We start from the raw sequence: 16,708 nt of genomic DNA, 5'->3' as shown, positions 1-16,708 counted from the left end.
CTGACATTTGTACATCCTCGATCTCGGTTGTCGTGACTTTCTTTATCGAAAACATCACGTTTTTTATGGTCATGATAAAATTTATAAAATTAATATGCATCATAAAAAATTTATTAATGTACATTTTTACAAATTTTATTGATCAAAAATTTTAGGGTACATGCAATTATGATACAGTATTATCAAATAAAATCAGTGCAAATTCGGTTTCAGTGAATGTATATCACATCGTTGACGTTTTATAAACACATATTTCATACGTTGAGACCGCTTTTGCAATGATTTCTATCACATTGTCGATTTAATATAAAAATTTAATCAAAAAAAAAAGGAAGTTGGTTCGAGAAGATGTCAAACTCGAATAATAAAAAAAAAAATTACATATAAAATTTAATTACTAGTTAATAATATGTATCCTGTTTTATTTGGACAATCAACAATTTGAAAAGTAATATTTTTATAAAAATAATCACCTTCAATTGATCAACTACACAAAACGAGAATAGTTCAATTGAATCAAAATGTAATCGTATTATTTTAAGAATTTTGTCTAGCGTCTGTTGAATTTTATTTACAACCATTGAAATAAATAATAGTCGGTTATTTGTAAATATATTTTTTCTAATTTGTATTATTCACGGGTGGGGGGGTGCTCGTGCAGTCCGTGCAGACTCTATTCGTGTACAATTTTAAATTAGTTGCAGTGTAATCTAGGATCTTTCTGGAAGTCTGGCGTATGAGAAGTTGTTGCTTGTGGTATATCGTGACGGCACCTCGCAGCAGGAGAAACGTGAGCCCTCCGAGGGCGGCTCGGTGGAGATTACTTCGCGCAGAACTAAATAACAGTCTTCCAAACAGGGTAGACATCGTAGGTAACATGAGAGCACTACAGAGAACCCTCGTCGGAGAACCGCTGCCGCCGACTACGACTGAAACATGACCTTCTCCACCTCTTCCATTATCGGAGTTCCGCCGTCTTTCGCTCCTGAAATGAGACAGATTCAAACTTGAAAAAAACGAACTGTGATGTAAATCGAATGATATTTTTTATTATCAGCCTGATCTATACATTTTTCGACTATGTCGGTGTTTATCACTGGCTATTTTATCATAAATTACTTTATCGCGAATTAAATACATATATATATACAGGCATATTATTGCATTAAAAATCGATGCAAATGGCGTATCGTGGATTAGGTAATCTGGAATTTGTTCATTATCAGTATTAAATGTTCAAAATGACTGAAATTTTGATCAGGGTGAATATTAGGTAATACAAGGTCAGATTTCTCTTTTTTTTTTATAAATTTCTGTCAATTTGACAGTTTTCTTGTAGTACCGTTGATGCATTTTTAAGAGTGGCTACACTGATGCATGCTTAAGGGTGGCAACACAGACCAACCAAGTCGTAATAAATGCGATCAGACGGTTGTTTCAATTATGATTATTAATTATTACGAATGGACTTGAATGTATTTGTATGACATTATTCAACCGATATTTATTTTCAAGTATCTACAGTTCAATCTATATTAACATTTTTAGGAAAAGTAACCACATACAGTTATATAATCCATGTTAATATTTTTCTATCATTTACTGCCATGAACCAGTAAACCGGTAATGTGAGAAATTATTTACCATTTACCGGTAGATGAAATTTGACGGTAAATTGCAATCCCTAATTATAACTAATGATGTAGATCACATTATAGCTTGATTCTGCTTCACTATTTACTATTTTGACAATGGAATATTATCTTGATAGAAAACATTGCATTGGTTTCAGATTGAAACTAGAATTTAAACTACAATAAAATGGTCTTGTTATGCCAACACCGTAAAGATGGGGCATTGCAGGAGAGCCTTGATTATTTGCATTGAAATGAAAAAGAGATTAAGAAGTTTTTCCGGATGATTGTTTTTGAATATACTGCATTAGGCGTATTATTTACATAAATTTACGCTCATATGCCGTCTTGGTGTATCATTGAGTCTCATTTAACATACATATGATTATCATCGATATGTATGTAGTACAAATTAATTCGAGTAATCAACAGATACAGCATTCTCATGATGTCTTCCTCAACATGATATATTGTTATATAAAAGGTTTCATAACGAGAATAGATATAAAACGGAATACGTGGATGAGAAGTATAAGGGCGAAAACACACTGAGTGGTACATGTTTTTTTTTAAGATACTTTTAAACATGCTAAAATACGGTAAACGGACTACTAGTCATATGTAAACCAGTCAGAGGACAACCGGTCGCTCTAGATCGGTCACACGTGATCACCCGTCACACTAAAACTGGTCACACCCTAAAATCGGTCACGAGAAAACTGGTTGACCGATTTTAGGGTGTGACCAGTTTTAGTGTGACAGATCTAGAGCGACCGGTTGTCCTGTGACCGGTTCACATTTGATTAGTAATCACCGAACCTAAAATACGCAGCACCCCTAGCCCATATACACGGTACAGTCCCAAAAATCACCCCCTGGAGTGTTTATGGTGATATTTTGTCCTCGCTTGACAATGATCGATAATGGTGAATCCTATATTTGAAGAAATGTAAGAGAAACTTGGTTGCATATGGATATGCATACACGTGCGACCTCCCAAACGTATGTATTCTGCACGTGCAACTACACCCGAATTCGGTTTGGGGAGCACCCACTGTTTACGGTCACAACGGGAAGCCAAGGACACATGACGTCCCATACCACTCAGTGTGTTTTCGCCCTAAGGGTGGTTGATATAACAGAGATAATAAAGAGATTGAAATGGCTATGGGTGGGTCGTGTATATATATATAGGTAGAAGAATGGATGAAATAAATGCTCGAGTGGTACCTGAAAGGAAGGAAGGAAGGTCATAGTGGATAAATTCAGAAAAATGAGGGATGAAATGAATGAGAGTAGCCTAAAACTCAGAAGAATGGAAGCGTGTTGAAGAAGTCTTCATTCAGCAGTGAATGGTTGTAATAATGAAAGGTTTATATTAACTTATTTCTCATAATATATGAAACTTCCTGTTACGTACCGGCTTTGGGGTAATGAACAAAATCCACGACAGGAATTGTTTAAGGCTCGCAACAGGACATCTTCCCAATGGAGAGCCCGTTCACAGATAAGTGCAGCCGGAACGGCTGGCAAAAACAGCAATAGTAATATAGGATCTGCTGCTTCAAGGACTTCTAATCCATCCCGGCGTCCGAGGACCTGCAAACAGAATTATGTATCTTGAAAATACAATCAATTACGCAGAAATTATGACATGCTTCTCTTCAAAAAGTTATTGCGAAAAACAATTACTAATTTTATCAAAAAGATTATACGATAGATAAATAAGTTCAAAAGTACAAATAGATTTGTGAGCGAGTTTGAAAAAAACAATATGAAAAATTTTTTCAAATACTGATATTTTTTTGATTGTTTTTCAAATTCATAAAGAAAATGTATGTAGGTAAGAATTGAGTATTAAAACACTGGCTTTATGTGAACTATAAACATATTTATGTTTGTAAATTGTTACAATTATACCTGCATTACGGTGACGGCTCCGTAAGTTATAGCCGTCCAGTAAATGGACCCTAGCAAGACTCCGCCGGTTATGAAAGGGCATACTTTGTGGGTGATCTCTTCGACGGCGTCCAGGATAGACACGATGATCCCCATAGAGGGGAAAACCAGGATGTATTCGGTCTTGCATTGTGGGCAAGATATTTTCCTATTTATATTACCTTTTTGCATAACATCGACCCATTTCTGCAAACACGTTTGATGAACCTGAAACATATGTAGAAAACGACAAATGCAATGAAAAGCGACACAAGGTGAACGAGAAATGCAACACAACGAGCAAATCTGCATAAATTCTTGCACAAACGATACCAAAGTCGATTTTTTTAAATCTATGCAACATTAATATGGATGATGTAAGTATGGGGTAATTATCATATTGAGGGTTTCTAAATGTGGTTTTTTCTATAAAAAAATACAGTTATTCATTCATTTGATTAAATAAAGGAACTGATACAGATTAGAATGAATGCGTTTCATGATCATATTGCTGGGTAATTGAAGGTTTTGTTGAATAGTTTACTAGTAATTTGATCATGGTGTAAAGTGCATGGTGAGAATGTATACCCATCTACTGGAGCCGCGACAACTGCACGGTTGCACCCAGTCTGCTAGGACGCTCTGGGCCTCCAGAGGCTGCGCCCCCTCATTCACTGACCCATCTGACGAGTCCAAATCGGCCTCAGATCCATAACAAACCCAGCAGCACCGTGCGTTTGCCTCGTTCGCCATCGTAGCACTCTAGACTAAATGACAGCAAACTTAATAGCGATAAATATGGCCATTGCTTATCATTTGAAAATTTTGCGCAATTTGAGTCGAACGTGCTGAAATGTTGAATAAGTTCCCTATATCAAATTATTTCAACATATAAAGTAATATTTGCACAACTACGATGCATTAATACTGATCTTTATTTTACATGTTTTTTCCTGATGTTGGGTAGAGAAATTAAGTCGTCACGATATATTGATTTAAATCATTCTTTTACACTAACGCTGAGAATTGTGAATGTATTGCATCTACAGCTTTATTCCATTTATTACGCATACAGTTTTACACTTGACAATCGACTGGTTTTTTTAATCTGATTTGAATATACACAGAGAAAAAGTACTGTGATATATATTATAATATAAACATAGTAGAAGTAGAATGCATAGAATCGCTCTCAGCCTCCAAAAATGTTGATACAAAATCTCTGCGCGGGAGAGTTTGTTTTTGTTTGTTCAGTTGTTCTCAGTTTTTTTTCTCACTCTTTTGTCTCTCTTCTGACTTTCCGTCTCTCTCTTCGATGACTCACTTTTAGACGATACTTTTGTTAGCAATGACCATTCTATGCATTCTACTTCTATGAATATAAATTTTATTCTTCTATGAGAGATTTAGAAGTAGTTTATACTTGCTCACTTAGATTTTCTTTTCATCCTCCAAAAATACATTAGGGATTTGTTCGAATATATGCTTACTGAGGTCCTTAGTCATCTTCAAAAGCTTATCTGTTTCTTTCAGCCCATTCTGGGTCGCCATACTAATATTTTACTTTCTTGTACTGCACATACATAAAACGAATGCGCTTTATCTATTCAATAACCTTTTTTCGAAAATTCTGAGAACTGACTTCGAATTTGGTTCGGTGATTATTGGTCACAAAGCGCTCGCCCAAAAGTCACTAAAATCTCTATAACGGAACATCTGGTAGCTGAAAAGTCTATCATACTAACAAGAACTCGAGTGCCAAACATTCCGTATTCGCGATTTTCATGGCAAAAGTTGTATTTTGGGCGATCGCAATGTGACTAATAATTCAATTACCCAGTATTATTGAATATCTTTTTATTCAAGTTGGCCTATTATATTATTTGTATCAATCATTGTGTTTTTAATAAAATATGTAGTATAAATACGATGACCATACATCCTTTATTTAAGGGGATAGCCCTTTTTTTCACTGCTCTGTCCTTGAGATTTATTTATTTTCTAAAATTGCCCTTTTGTCCTATATTTTGTAATATTAACCATCGCTAAAAATATTGTTACGTATACTAAAAAGAGCCGCCGGCTAAGTGCAATCGCATTAAGCCGAGGCGCATCCCTGACACTGTGCGACCGTTATAATTGGTTTCAAGGATTATCTTTAGACTCTAATTGCATGTAGGCTAAACAATGGCCGTTATTGGTCCCTTCTCAGAAGTGACCGATACCGTGGGACCGAATGTCGTGGGAATACATATCCGAGTACGTGACCATAACAATAGGTAAACAAATCAGACGTCGAAGATGTCCTGAGAGACCTGCCCCTTATAAGGCAGTACTTAGGCGATATCAAGACGGAGCACTGCCAGTGCGTGTATCTCCTTAATCATCAATAAATGCTGTGACACGCCTTTGGCCTTTTACTTGGATCCTCCACCCACCCCTTCGCAACAATATTAATGCCGAATTACATATTTAAAGATACAATTCATAAATTTTATGAAACATCTATTGATTACACTGAGCAACAAAAAAAATACTGGAGAGGAAACTAATCATTGTTTACTAAGTTTAACCCACTGAATTCGAATATGACAATGATTTTTGTTGGTATCTTCTTGTTTGTGAGATATGAGCGTTTAAAAAAATGCGCAATTGGGGTTTACCAGTTAGGCTTTCCTGATATATATATCTATGTATAATAAAATAAAATAAAATTTTCTCCAAAAAAATATGGTTACCGTAGGCTTAAATGAAAATTTCTATTTAAATGATAATCATTTATCTGTTGATTGTAAGGCTCATTGTTTTAAAATCCACTGATAAAGAATTAATATAAATCGATTCATACATATGTGTGTAGCATTAGTTATGCTGTTCCCTGCTACGGTATTAACAGCGTTTCGCGATTATCATTAACTTTCCAAAAATCCGAAATTAGCAAAGAAAAAACACCCTGATCAATAAACCAAGTGAGTTTTATAATAATATCATTAACAATACATTATATATTTATAAATTATGAACTTAATTTTTATTTGCAAATTTGAAATACGTAGAAAATTAATTTTCAGGTATATAGACATGATCGAATGGCCGCTGGTTCTTCAAGCAAAATACGAACCACCTCCGCCACCTCCTAAAGGAATTAAAAAATAAAAGACTGGTTATTATTCATATACATACATACATATTATAATTGAATATTTAACCTATTGAAATCTTTATATTTTGTAAGAAAAATGACCATGAAAATGAGCGCAAATACAATTTGCGAACAAATCTTCAAAACGTTGCCAAAATTATGCTTTACAAACCGCTTTGAAATCATTCGCCGCTCACGCTAAACCTAAATCGAACCATGGAACCAATATTGATATTGGTGGAATCTATTTATACCAAGAAAGTGCAGTTTGAAAACCTGCACTTGAATCTATTCAAGATTGAGGTCTCAGAGAGATGTCGGAGTCGCCCTGAAAAATGGACTATTGGAGATACTCACAAAAATTGGACCAATTATCTGCATATTGTGGATTGGTCAACCATTGTGTCTATGAAAAGCTTAGACAATCTGAAATTGAAATCAATTTCAGATACAATATAATTTAATTATAGACAGAGGAAAAACAACAATGAGAAAATTATTCAGACTATTGAAATGATTATTTTTTATTGTACTTTTTAATAAATAAACGTATCTTATTTAATTTGAATCTAATCTCAGAATACATTAATATGTATTTAAATATTTTTTTTAATTAATTATAATGTACGCAATTGATTTGTATGTGTGTACTGATAAATTATGTGTAATTTGCTATCATTGTTGAATATTTTTATCAGATTATTGTAATGCTATTGTTATGTAGGGTAAATACAAATATAACTATTTATTTTCTACTTTTTCCGATATTTAATTTCAATAAATATAAAAAACATACCTTATAAGGTATGTTTTTTATATTTATTGAAATGAAATATCGGAAAAAGTAGAAAATAAATAGCTATCATCCTAAATTTACGTTATATTTATGTAATGTAAAAAATTTGTTTTCATACTTTTCTTTAATAAAAATATCTTATCCTTATTTTGTTTTCTTAAATATTATTTGAATTATTTGACTGATTACCAAATCATAAAATATTAACATGGAGTTAATGTATAAATATGTCATTGAGCTCACTGAATGCTAAAATATATATAGAAATAACTGTTTTTTTACACCCTTATTACTTAAAACTTTTAAGACTTAATACTCTCGTAAATAACATAGCTAAAATGTTATAAAAAGCAGTATTTATAAGACAAAAATCAAATTTTTATTCTAAAACCATCCAAGGTGTGTTTTTCATCCAACAATGAAGAAGAGTTCAAGAGAATAAGGACCTTTCTATTTGAATAGAATATGAGCGATTGGTGAAAGTAAAATAAATATAAAAAAGTATATATATAAGTTTACCTATAAATAATTATATCTATTCCAAATATTATACTAACCCTTCTAAATATAAAAATATTAACTGAAGCAAATATAAAAGGTTGTGGCTATTTGCAGGTACTATAGCTGCGACAGGTGCAAAGCCTTCTGCGCATGCGCGTGAGCTTATAATCCGATTATAGTTTCTTATATTTAATGTATGCTAGACTTGTTTTATCAATCGTTCATTATACATGAGGAAAATAAATTTGGCACGTTATTATAATAGATTTATATCATTTAGCTAGTTCGCGGCTTGTACTTGTACATATGTAGGTATTATACGTTGTACATGATAACAATTTTCTAAGAATTAATAATATCAACTAATTTGGATTATATTTTTCACTCTACGTCACTTTACGAGTTCGAACTAAATTTTAAGAGGTTTAAAACAAAATTTTAACAGTAAACACGCTGACAGTGACAGTAGAAGTCTTTGCGCTTGTCGTAGATATAGTACCTGCAAATAGCCACAACCAATATAAAAACCGCAACTATCAATATTAAATTCATACTCACGTATCATATTTCTATGAAAATTAAACTTAATGTAAAATTATAAATAATAAAAAAAATACAAAATAAGCAAATCTATTTATCATTGTATTATGTCAATAATACAATGATAAATAATAATAATAAATAATAATATGTACATATGTACATATATATGTAGCTTTGCGCAAATACGCTCTTATGAAGAGTGCCTTTTCCCAAGTTCCTAAGGAAATCATTCTGATGCATTAAAGGCTTTCCTGTCTCTAAGAAGATCCTCGTAATCCAAACAGGACTAAATTATATCTTTATAACTGTTTTGTATCTATAATACAATCTCAATTGATAAAAGAACAATACACCATATGGCTTAATTGTACCACAACTGAAATTAAACGATGATTTAATTTCAGTCGTGGATAATAAAATAAGAAAAAAAATACAGTGAATTGTGTATACAGTATACTCTCGATTATCCGTGCTTGAAAAATATTAATGTCTTTTTTTCTGATATGATTATGAGACGCACCGATTGATTGCAACCGTGAACACGCGTGTTATTTGAAACAAATGATGTCAACGGAAATGTTTTTCGTTCCCTTTTTAAATGTCTTTTACTATTGCGTTAATTCTTTCATTCGCTTTTGATCAGCGAAGAAGTACATAACAGATTTTATGTACGAATAAGTACAGAGCAGATTTTTTCGTAACATACGCATGTTTAATTATTTTCAATTGTTGATGAATTCTGCATCGAATTTCGAGAGTATATGCAAAGAGAAAATTTGCAATCCGATCAAATATATAATGCAAATGAAACAGGCCTGTACTGGAAGTGCTTGCCGACAAAAACACTGACTTTAAGGGGGCTGGACACCAGCGCCTTGTCCATACAAACGTATTAGACTTCCCCCTTCCTCAATTAGGGCACTAGAGAAATTATTTTTTAATATGCTATGGATATCCACCATTGAGATGCATCTATTGTTTTATTTTTTTGATTAGTTATTTTTTATAGGAGCTAGGAGCCGCCAAATATCTATAAAATCGCCTCTTTTTTACACCCACGAAAAGAGTCCAGCGTGCTTATTTAACGATCGATTTAAAAAAAAATACGCGCACAGGTGCATAGAAAATATCTTTCTCATACTGATGATGATTTTTTTTTTATAAATTGGTTTAGTTTCGGAGGAGAAAATCGGAGAATACGAAACCTCGATTTTGTCGATTTAAAATACGTATTATCTAGTCGAAGCGCAACTGTCGCATTCACTCAATATATGTATATATTGATATATATTGTCGTATTCACTCAATATATACATTCACACAATATATATATATATATATATATATATATATATATATATATATATCGAAAAAAGGATTGGTGATTGGGAAAGCAAAGACACCTCGATCTTTTAAGGGAACTGAAATGTAAAATCTTCCGTCGATTATTATAGTCAGAAAGGGGCATGGATGGACAGGGAGATTTTTGAAGATTGGTTCAAAAAGAAATGATGGACTTTTGGTTACAAAATGTTTGCTCCCTAATATGACATCTTCGATTCAGTCCATTGATCAAGGTGTTATATCATCAATGAAACGTCTTTATCGTCAGTCTTCTGAAAACTCTTGTTGAGGAAGATGGCAACCTGATCAATTTCTGGAGAAAAATGACGATATTGGATGCTATACACGGAATAGCACAATCTTGGTCAAAAGTAAAACCAATAACACTTGTTCGATCGTGAAGAAAGATTCTTCCTGACATGGAAATAGATTTAGTGGATTCTGAAGAGAATAAAGCACATGATATATCTGAAATATGTGGATTATTGGAAAATTTAAAACGTTTTGAAAACGTGGATAAGGAAAACATCAAGGAGTGGCTCAATCATAATTTAATTGATCCAGGTTTTAAACGTATGGGTAATGCATATATCGTTTATTTTGTTTCAAGTGAATACAAGTGAAGAAGATACCAGTGGTTACATTAGTTATAAAACGGTACAACACTAGTACTACATAACTTAGATTCGGATTATCCGTGTTTTTCAATTATCCACGCCCTTCCTTCCCAGCGTTAGCCCGGATAATCGAGAGTATACTGTATTTTGGATAACACAAGCGAAATATAATTATTTGGAGATCCTGTTTTTTGGAAATTGAAACTCATATCATAAAAATATATATTGTATATTCAATTTAGGATACTAAAAGAAACGCGCCATTGGGGAATTTAGAAAAACCGATTTATCTGTTTTCATGAGTTTTATTATAATCCGAATCTTTTTATTATTTATTATTATTATTTATATTATTTATTATATTGTATTAAATTGAAACGTTTTTAAAATATAATATATTTAGTGGACTATTTTAATTTTGTTTATTGATGGTTACATTTATTTGTTTACAGCTTAGAGGTGAAATTATTTTCAGTGCTTATATTTGTATGTACATATTGTGGTGCTATTTTTTATACATGCATATATTATATTATATGTACAAGGCTAAGACGCAATAATATTACTGATTAATCTACAAGTTTCTTGATTATCTGATATATGTACATATATTCCATTTAATATTTTGACAATAGCACAGAAAACAATGCATTATTATATATTACTAAAGATAAGACATCGAAATGACTTAATTACTTACTGTGATATGAAATAATTAAATATAATTTTACATTTATGTAATTTAGGCACCACAGTGTCTAGAAAGATAACAATAATAATTATCAAGATCGATAAAAACAACATTTCATATATTTTGATACAAAAACAATAACAATTTGAGGGATTCCCCACAATTTTTATATGATATTATTGTAGAATGAAAGCTAAAAATAAAATAAAATAAAATCTATCTTTTCCTCAATAGTGATGTCTATGTATATTATACATATGTACATAAAATGTATGTATGTATGAATATAAAATTGTGTAGCATATGCTAAAAGGTGCCGCCGTTATAATTGGTTTCGAGGATTATCTCCAGGCTTAAGTGCAAATCGGCTAACAATGAGAGACCCCCGAATGTGGCGGTAATTGCACTCGGTCGCATTCCCGTGGAGTTCTTAGAACTGACAACGCCAAAGCGTGGGACTGCACATCCGAGTACGTGACTAAACAATGGGGAAGTAACTGGACGTCGAAGATGCCCTGAGCAACCTGTCCTTTATAAGGAGGTACTTAGACCATATCAAGACATTCTGGACGGAGCTCTGCCAGTGTGTGTATCTCCTAATCACCAATAAATGCTGTGAAACGACTTTGCCCTTTTATTTGGATCCTCCACCCACCCCTACGCAACATTAGCCTAAATTAACTAGTCAATTGCTTCAGAATTTTACTGATTTTGGTTAGTTACTTTAATAAATACTGGGCTATTATAATAGATACTCAATAACTATAATAAATGATCAAATCTGGTCAGTAGATTACAACAAATGATTAGTTATATAGTGTTGCGTAGGGGTGGGTGGAGGATCCAAGTCAAAGGCCAACAGTCGTTTCACAGCATTTATTGATGATTAAGGAGATACACGCACTGGCAGTGCTCAGTCCAGATTGACATGATATCGCCTACGTACCGCCTTATAAGGGGTAGTTCTCTCAGGACGTCTAATCTGTTTACCTATTGTATAGTCACGTATTCGGATATGTCTTCTCACGGTATGGGTCAGTTCTGCGAAGGGATTAATAACGGTCATTGTTTAGCCTATATGCACTTCTAGAGTCTAGATATAATCCTTGAAACCAATTATCCCGGTCGCACGGTATGCTATCGCCTCTAAGTGCAAGCACTTAGTTAATCCGTTAACAGATAATCCTTGAACGGTCACACAGTCTCTGGGATTCTATTCGCTTAATCCGTGGTGTACGTAACAATAGTATTAGACCAGTATTTTATGTAAATGGTTAGTATATTTTTTCAGTTATTTCGTATTAGACATGAAATTTTCTTGTTCTATTAAGCATAATGCAATGAATTTTGAACGTCGAAAACTAATTTTTCAATTTTATCGAATAGAAATTTTGATGAATCCAATAAAAGTACTTACCAACCAAACTGATAATCTAAGTCACCAAAGTAGTATATTATTACTGGCCGTTTAGTTTAAAATTTACTGATAAAGGTCAGTGGGCAAATAGTATGGGAGGAAAACCCACGGCGGACAGAAATTAAATTGTGAGGATATATAGATAAATGTCTCTAGTTTATTATGGTAAGGGTCGCTTTCTTGTGGGTTGTGGGAATATTGAAAAAAAAACTTATTCATATTTCACATTATTTATTCAGCGTGATCAATGTCTACTGTGATTTCATCTAAAAATACCGCAGGGGCTTTGATTTGTTGTTGGTGCCTAGCCCAGGATCAAAAAAGCGTACAGACCAAATCAAAGACCAAATCACAGATCACAACGAAAGACAACGAAGGACTGCGATGGCCGATGACACGAACGAAACAATGCGCTAGCGCAACGAGTGAGACGCGACCATATACCTGCGTGTGAGAGAGAGGGAGCGAACGTATACCTGCCGATTTGATCACGCGGGACGTACATCAACTCGCCAAAACCCTTTACTTACTAAAGTTTTGTAAGCGTCGAAGGGTGGCTACCCGTGGAGAAGAAATCAAAACAAACCCGGAAGAAAAAAATATGAGTATGGCTGCTTTAGTAGCTATTTAACAGAATGACAACTTATATTTAATAGTAGTATTCGATTTTTTGAATAAATATATTTTTGGTTCAAACTTTGTTCTCCCATGGATTCTAAATAAAATAACCATATATAATGTTAAGTGAATTTATACTCTTTCATTTTATATCATTTTCATTCATGTCCGCGACTGGATCGGATTGCGCCCAATGACCTTTTAAATAACAACTGACTAAAAACTAAGTTGACTTATCACTCCATGTGAATATAATATAAACATTTTGATTTTGTTTATAAATAATATCTTATATCTACATATATACATATATGTAAGTATCTTTATTTTAATTATACAACTATATCGGTAGTAAAAAGATTATCAATAAATAAGATAGCATTGCAAACACTGCATATATACCGAGAAAGTATGTATTCGACAACACTCTTGTGCAAACGTAATACAAGATCTATACATTTTAGCTGCGAATGAAATTAAAAAGTACATAGATAATACTTTGACTATACTATATACATATGTATGTACGTACATACATGGATAAAGCGACAATCTAAACCTGTATACGTACGAATACATAAAAAAGTAAGTTATTTTATTTGATCTTTTATCTATACTAAATTAATTTCTTCTTACTTTGGAAAATTTATCCTCATACTTGTAATCTTTAGTTTATTAATGGTAAAAGTCAAAACCTTTGTAGCCTTTTTAACCTAAAATGGATTTTCAATACCTTCTTTAATTTAATGCATATCTAAAAATGTTGTTTTTGATAAATACCTTTTTTGCAGAGTGGTTTTTTATAAGTGGTAAAAAAATAAAATCATTTTTTATTTTTCCCACTATTACAAAGATGATATCAGCAGTCATTGAAACACGACCCCCACCTCCTCCTCCTCGACCAACAAAATAATATCAAATAAATATGTATAATCTTGAGCGTATCCCTATATATATTATATATGTATAGAATACACAAATATTATTTTAAGAAATGTACAAATATAATTTTAAGACAAAATAAACTCTAATATTATGATAAAAGTACTTGCAGTTTCATTCAACGTCTGTAGGTATTTTTCTATAACCAAATATATATGTAAGTAATACACAATTTTTTTTAGAATATAAGTGTATTTCTTTGTAATTTAAATACTGACTACAATTAATATAATAAGAATGACAATTTATTTACATAGCAGCTTTTTACAGCTGAATATTACAACCATTGATATCGGGTAAGACCTATTTTTCCTATCTATATATTGCTAGGATGAATTTAACATTTTTTTCTCAAGCTTTTTTTATTAATTTACAGATATCACAAATATTATATGTACTGAAAATCAATAACATTCAATGTAAATTTTATTTTATATTTTTATCGGAGTTTAAATGTTTATATTAAAAAATGAAGTATTTTTAAGATCCTTTCACGGTGAATTATAAATAGCACAATCATACAATTGGAATAAAACATCACTAGCATCTTTTGGCGTTGATTTACATATGTAAATTCAACTTCACTTTTTTGTGGCTCTTTTCATATTATATCACAGATGATACCATTAAATTTTATTTTTATTATACAAATTAAATAATAAAGACTAGTGACACAAACTTAAAATCATTCAATATGGTTTTCAATTATTATATAATACTGGTATAATAACATATACATATAAATGATATATGGAATATATGTAAACGTTGTCTATCACATGAAAATGTCCAATGCATAATATGAAACAATGATTTATACAAATTATCGGATATTACAATACAAAAATACTATGATTTATCTATGTATGTATTTAAATTTAGACAAGACTTCAATTTACATATATCTAATCATATATTTAATTTGAGAATCATTCTAAAACACTTAGACACATGTAATTAATAAGAAAATTGTTAAAAATCATCAACAAAAGTAACAATTACATAAAAATTAGCCCATTTAATGCCATTTTTAATTATGTTTATTTTTTAAATACTAAAACAAAATATAATTAATTAACAAATATATAATATTTTAATAATTTATTCAATAACACAAAGAAATTCACACTATTCGAGTATATGTGATTTTAAAAACGCACAATTTTAAATGGAAATATCAAGTATCTCTCAAATACATTTAGTTGACATTTACAGTCATGGACGGTGTCATCTGCTTATAATGTATTTCACAGCATTAAAAGTACTTCACACTAAACATAATCATTATTCTTCACACAGCAACAGTGTTTTAGTATCAATACGACTAATATTATATTATTATTATAAACATTGATTTCTTCAAATAGACTGAAAATATTAATATATGTAAATAATTCGATCCGATCCAACTCTTGTTGAATTCCACTTCAGACTTTTCATATGAATTTATTTTACAATACGCTCGAACGCATACCTGGAACTGGACAATTCATCGCATTCCGGAACGTTTTACATAATCACCAGCATGTTGATTTTAAATTGTCACAACAGTTCACACAGTTTACTTTTGTGCTTTGGAGGCTTCTGTTTAACCGGCGGGGACGGTGAAGGCTTCTCTTTACCATTCTCTTCTGGGATAGTCGTGTTGGACGAGTTATCATTGTTCGACGGTCTTCTTTCTGTCGACGCATTGTACAGCGATCTGCAACAGATCAAATGCACCATATATGACAACTAGACGGTTAAATCAGTTATTCAATTGATTGTGATAATGTGTTACCGCGATAGCCGAGATCGGACCGCCTTTCCGAGAGATTTCCCCTTACGAAGTGAATGAAATCGCGGTCTAACTGACGCAGCATGAAGACCGGCATTGTTGCCGCTGTCTTTGTCCGAATGGTCCATTGAATGGCTACAATTCAATGTAGTCACTGTAAATTCTATATCCTTAATCACTTCTGAAGAAGCTGAAATTTATAAAATTATCAAAATAAATGAAATTCAAAACGTTCTCACATCCACAATATGTACATATGTCAGTGGCGTAACGTGAATTCCAGGCGCCCCGCCGCAAAATATTTTAAGGCGCCCCCCCCCCCCTCTTATACACATTATTTCCTTACAACTGTTCCATAAATCTCTTTTTCTGCATTTTGTATTTTCGCGCTCAAGTAAGTCACAAAACCTGCTTTATATTCCAAAAGTGGATCATAAGCTATCAGAAGTTTAATAAAAGATATAAAATTTCCAGGATTGTTAGAAGATACAAAACTCTCTCGATGTCCATCGAAATGCCAAATTATTTTTAGTCAACGGTAATATGACATTAATGGCACGATAATGGACTTGAAGGCGGCGCTTACAAACAAGCATCTCAATCTTCATACGCGGTTGAGATTCGCGAAGAGCTACGTCTGGACAGTATTACTACACGGATGTGAGACGTGGACTCTGAAAACCAAGATGATCAGCCGCATTGAAGCTTTTGAGATGTGGGTCTATAGGCGTATGCTGAAGATTCCGTG

At 32.4% G+C, this 16,708-nt stretch overlaps 2 protein-coding genes across 2 annotated transcripts in view; both read right to left on the bottom strand.

Moving 5' to 3' along the window:
- Window positions 1-91: 91 nt before the first annotated feature.
- Window positions 92-4,426, bottom strand: LOC143912466 (E3 ubiquitin-protein ligase MARCHF5-like). The gene is made up of 4 exons (XM_077431763.1): window positions 4,161-4,426; window positions 3,555-3,800; window positions 3,055-3,233; window positions 92-985 (listed from the first exon to the last, which is right to left on the bottom strand). Exons 1-4 carry the CDS (start codon window positions 4,323-4,325, stop codon window positions 622-624), a joined length of 954 nt encoding a protein of 317 aa, XP_077287889.1. The 5' UTR covers window positions 4,326-4,426; the 3' UTR covers window positions 92-621.
- A 6,785-nt stretch (window positions 4,427-11,211) lies between these two features.
- The window catches only part of LOC143912278 (cGMP-specific 3',5'-cyclic phosphodiesterase-like), a 141,483-nt gene continuing 135,986 nt past the window's right edge, over window positions 11,212-16,708 (bottom strand). Inside the window, exons 17-22 of the mRNA XM_077431561.1 lie at window positions 15,964-16,150; window positions 15,749-15,885; window positions 14,022-14,134; window positions 13,900-13,954; window positions 12,977-13,099; window positions 11,212-11,273 (exon numbers count right to left, since the gene is read on the bottom strand). Of these exons, the coding sequence (XP_077287687.1) occupies window positions 11,212-11,273; window positions 12,977-13,099; window positions 13,900-13,954; window positions 14,022-14,134; window positions 15,749-15,885; window positions 15,964-16,150 (677 nt within the window). The remainder of the gene's footprint in view (window positions 11,274-12,976; window positions 13,100-13,899; window positions 13,955-14,021; window positions 14,135-15,748; window positions 15,886-15,963; window positions 16,151-16,708) is intronic.

Source organism: Arctopsyche grandis, chromosome 5 (assembly GCF_051622035.1).
Source record: "Arctopsyche grandis isolate Sample6627 chromosome 5, ASM5162203v2, whole genome shotgun sequence".
Classification (NCBI taxonomy): domain Eukaryota; kingdom Metazoa; phylum Arthropoda; class Insecta; order Trichoptera; family Hydropsychidae; genus Arctopsyche; species Arctopsyche grandis.
This window is presented reverse-complemented; position numbering and strand designations above follow the sequence as displayed.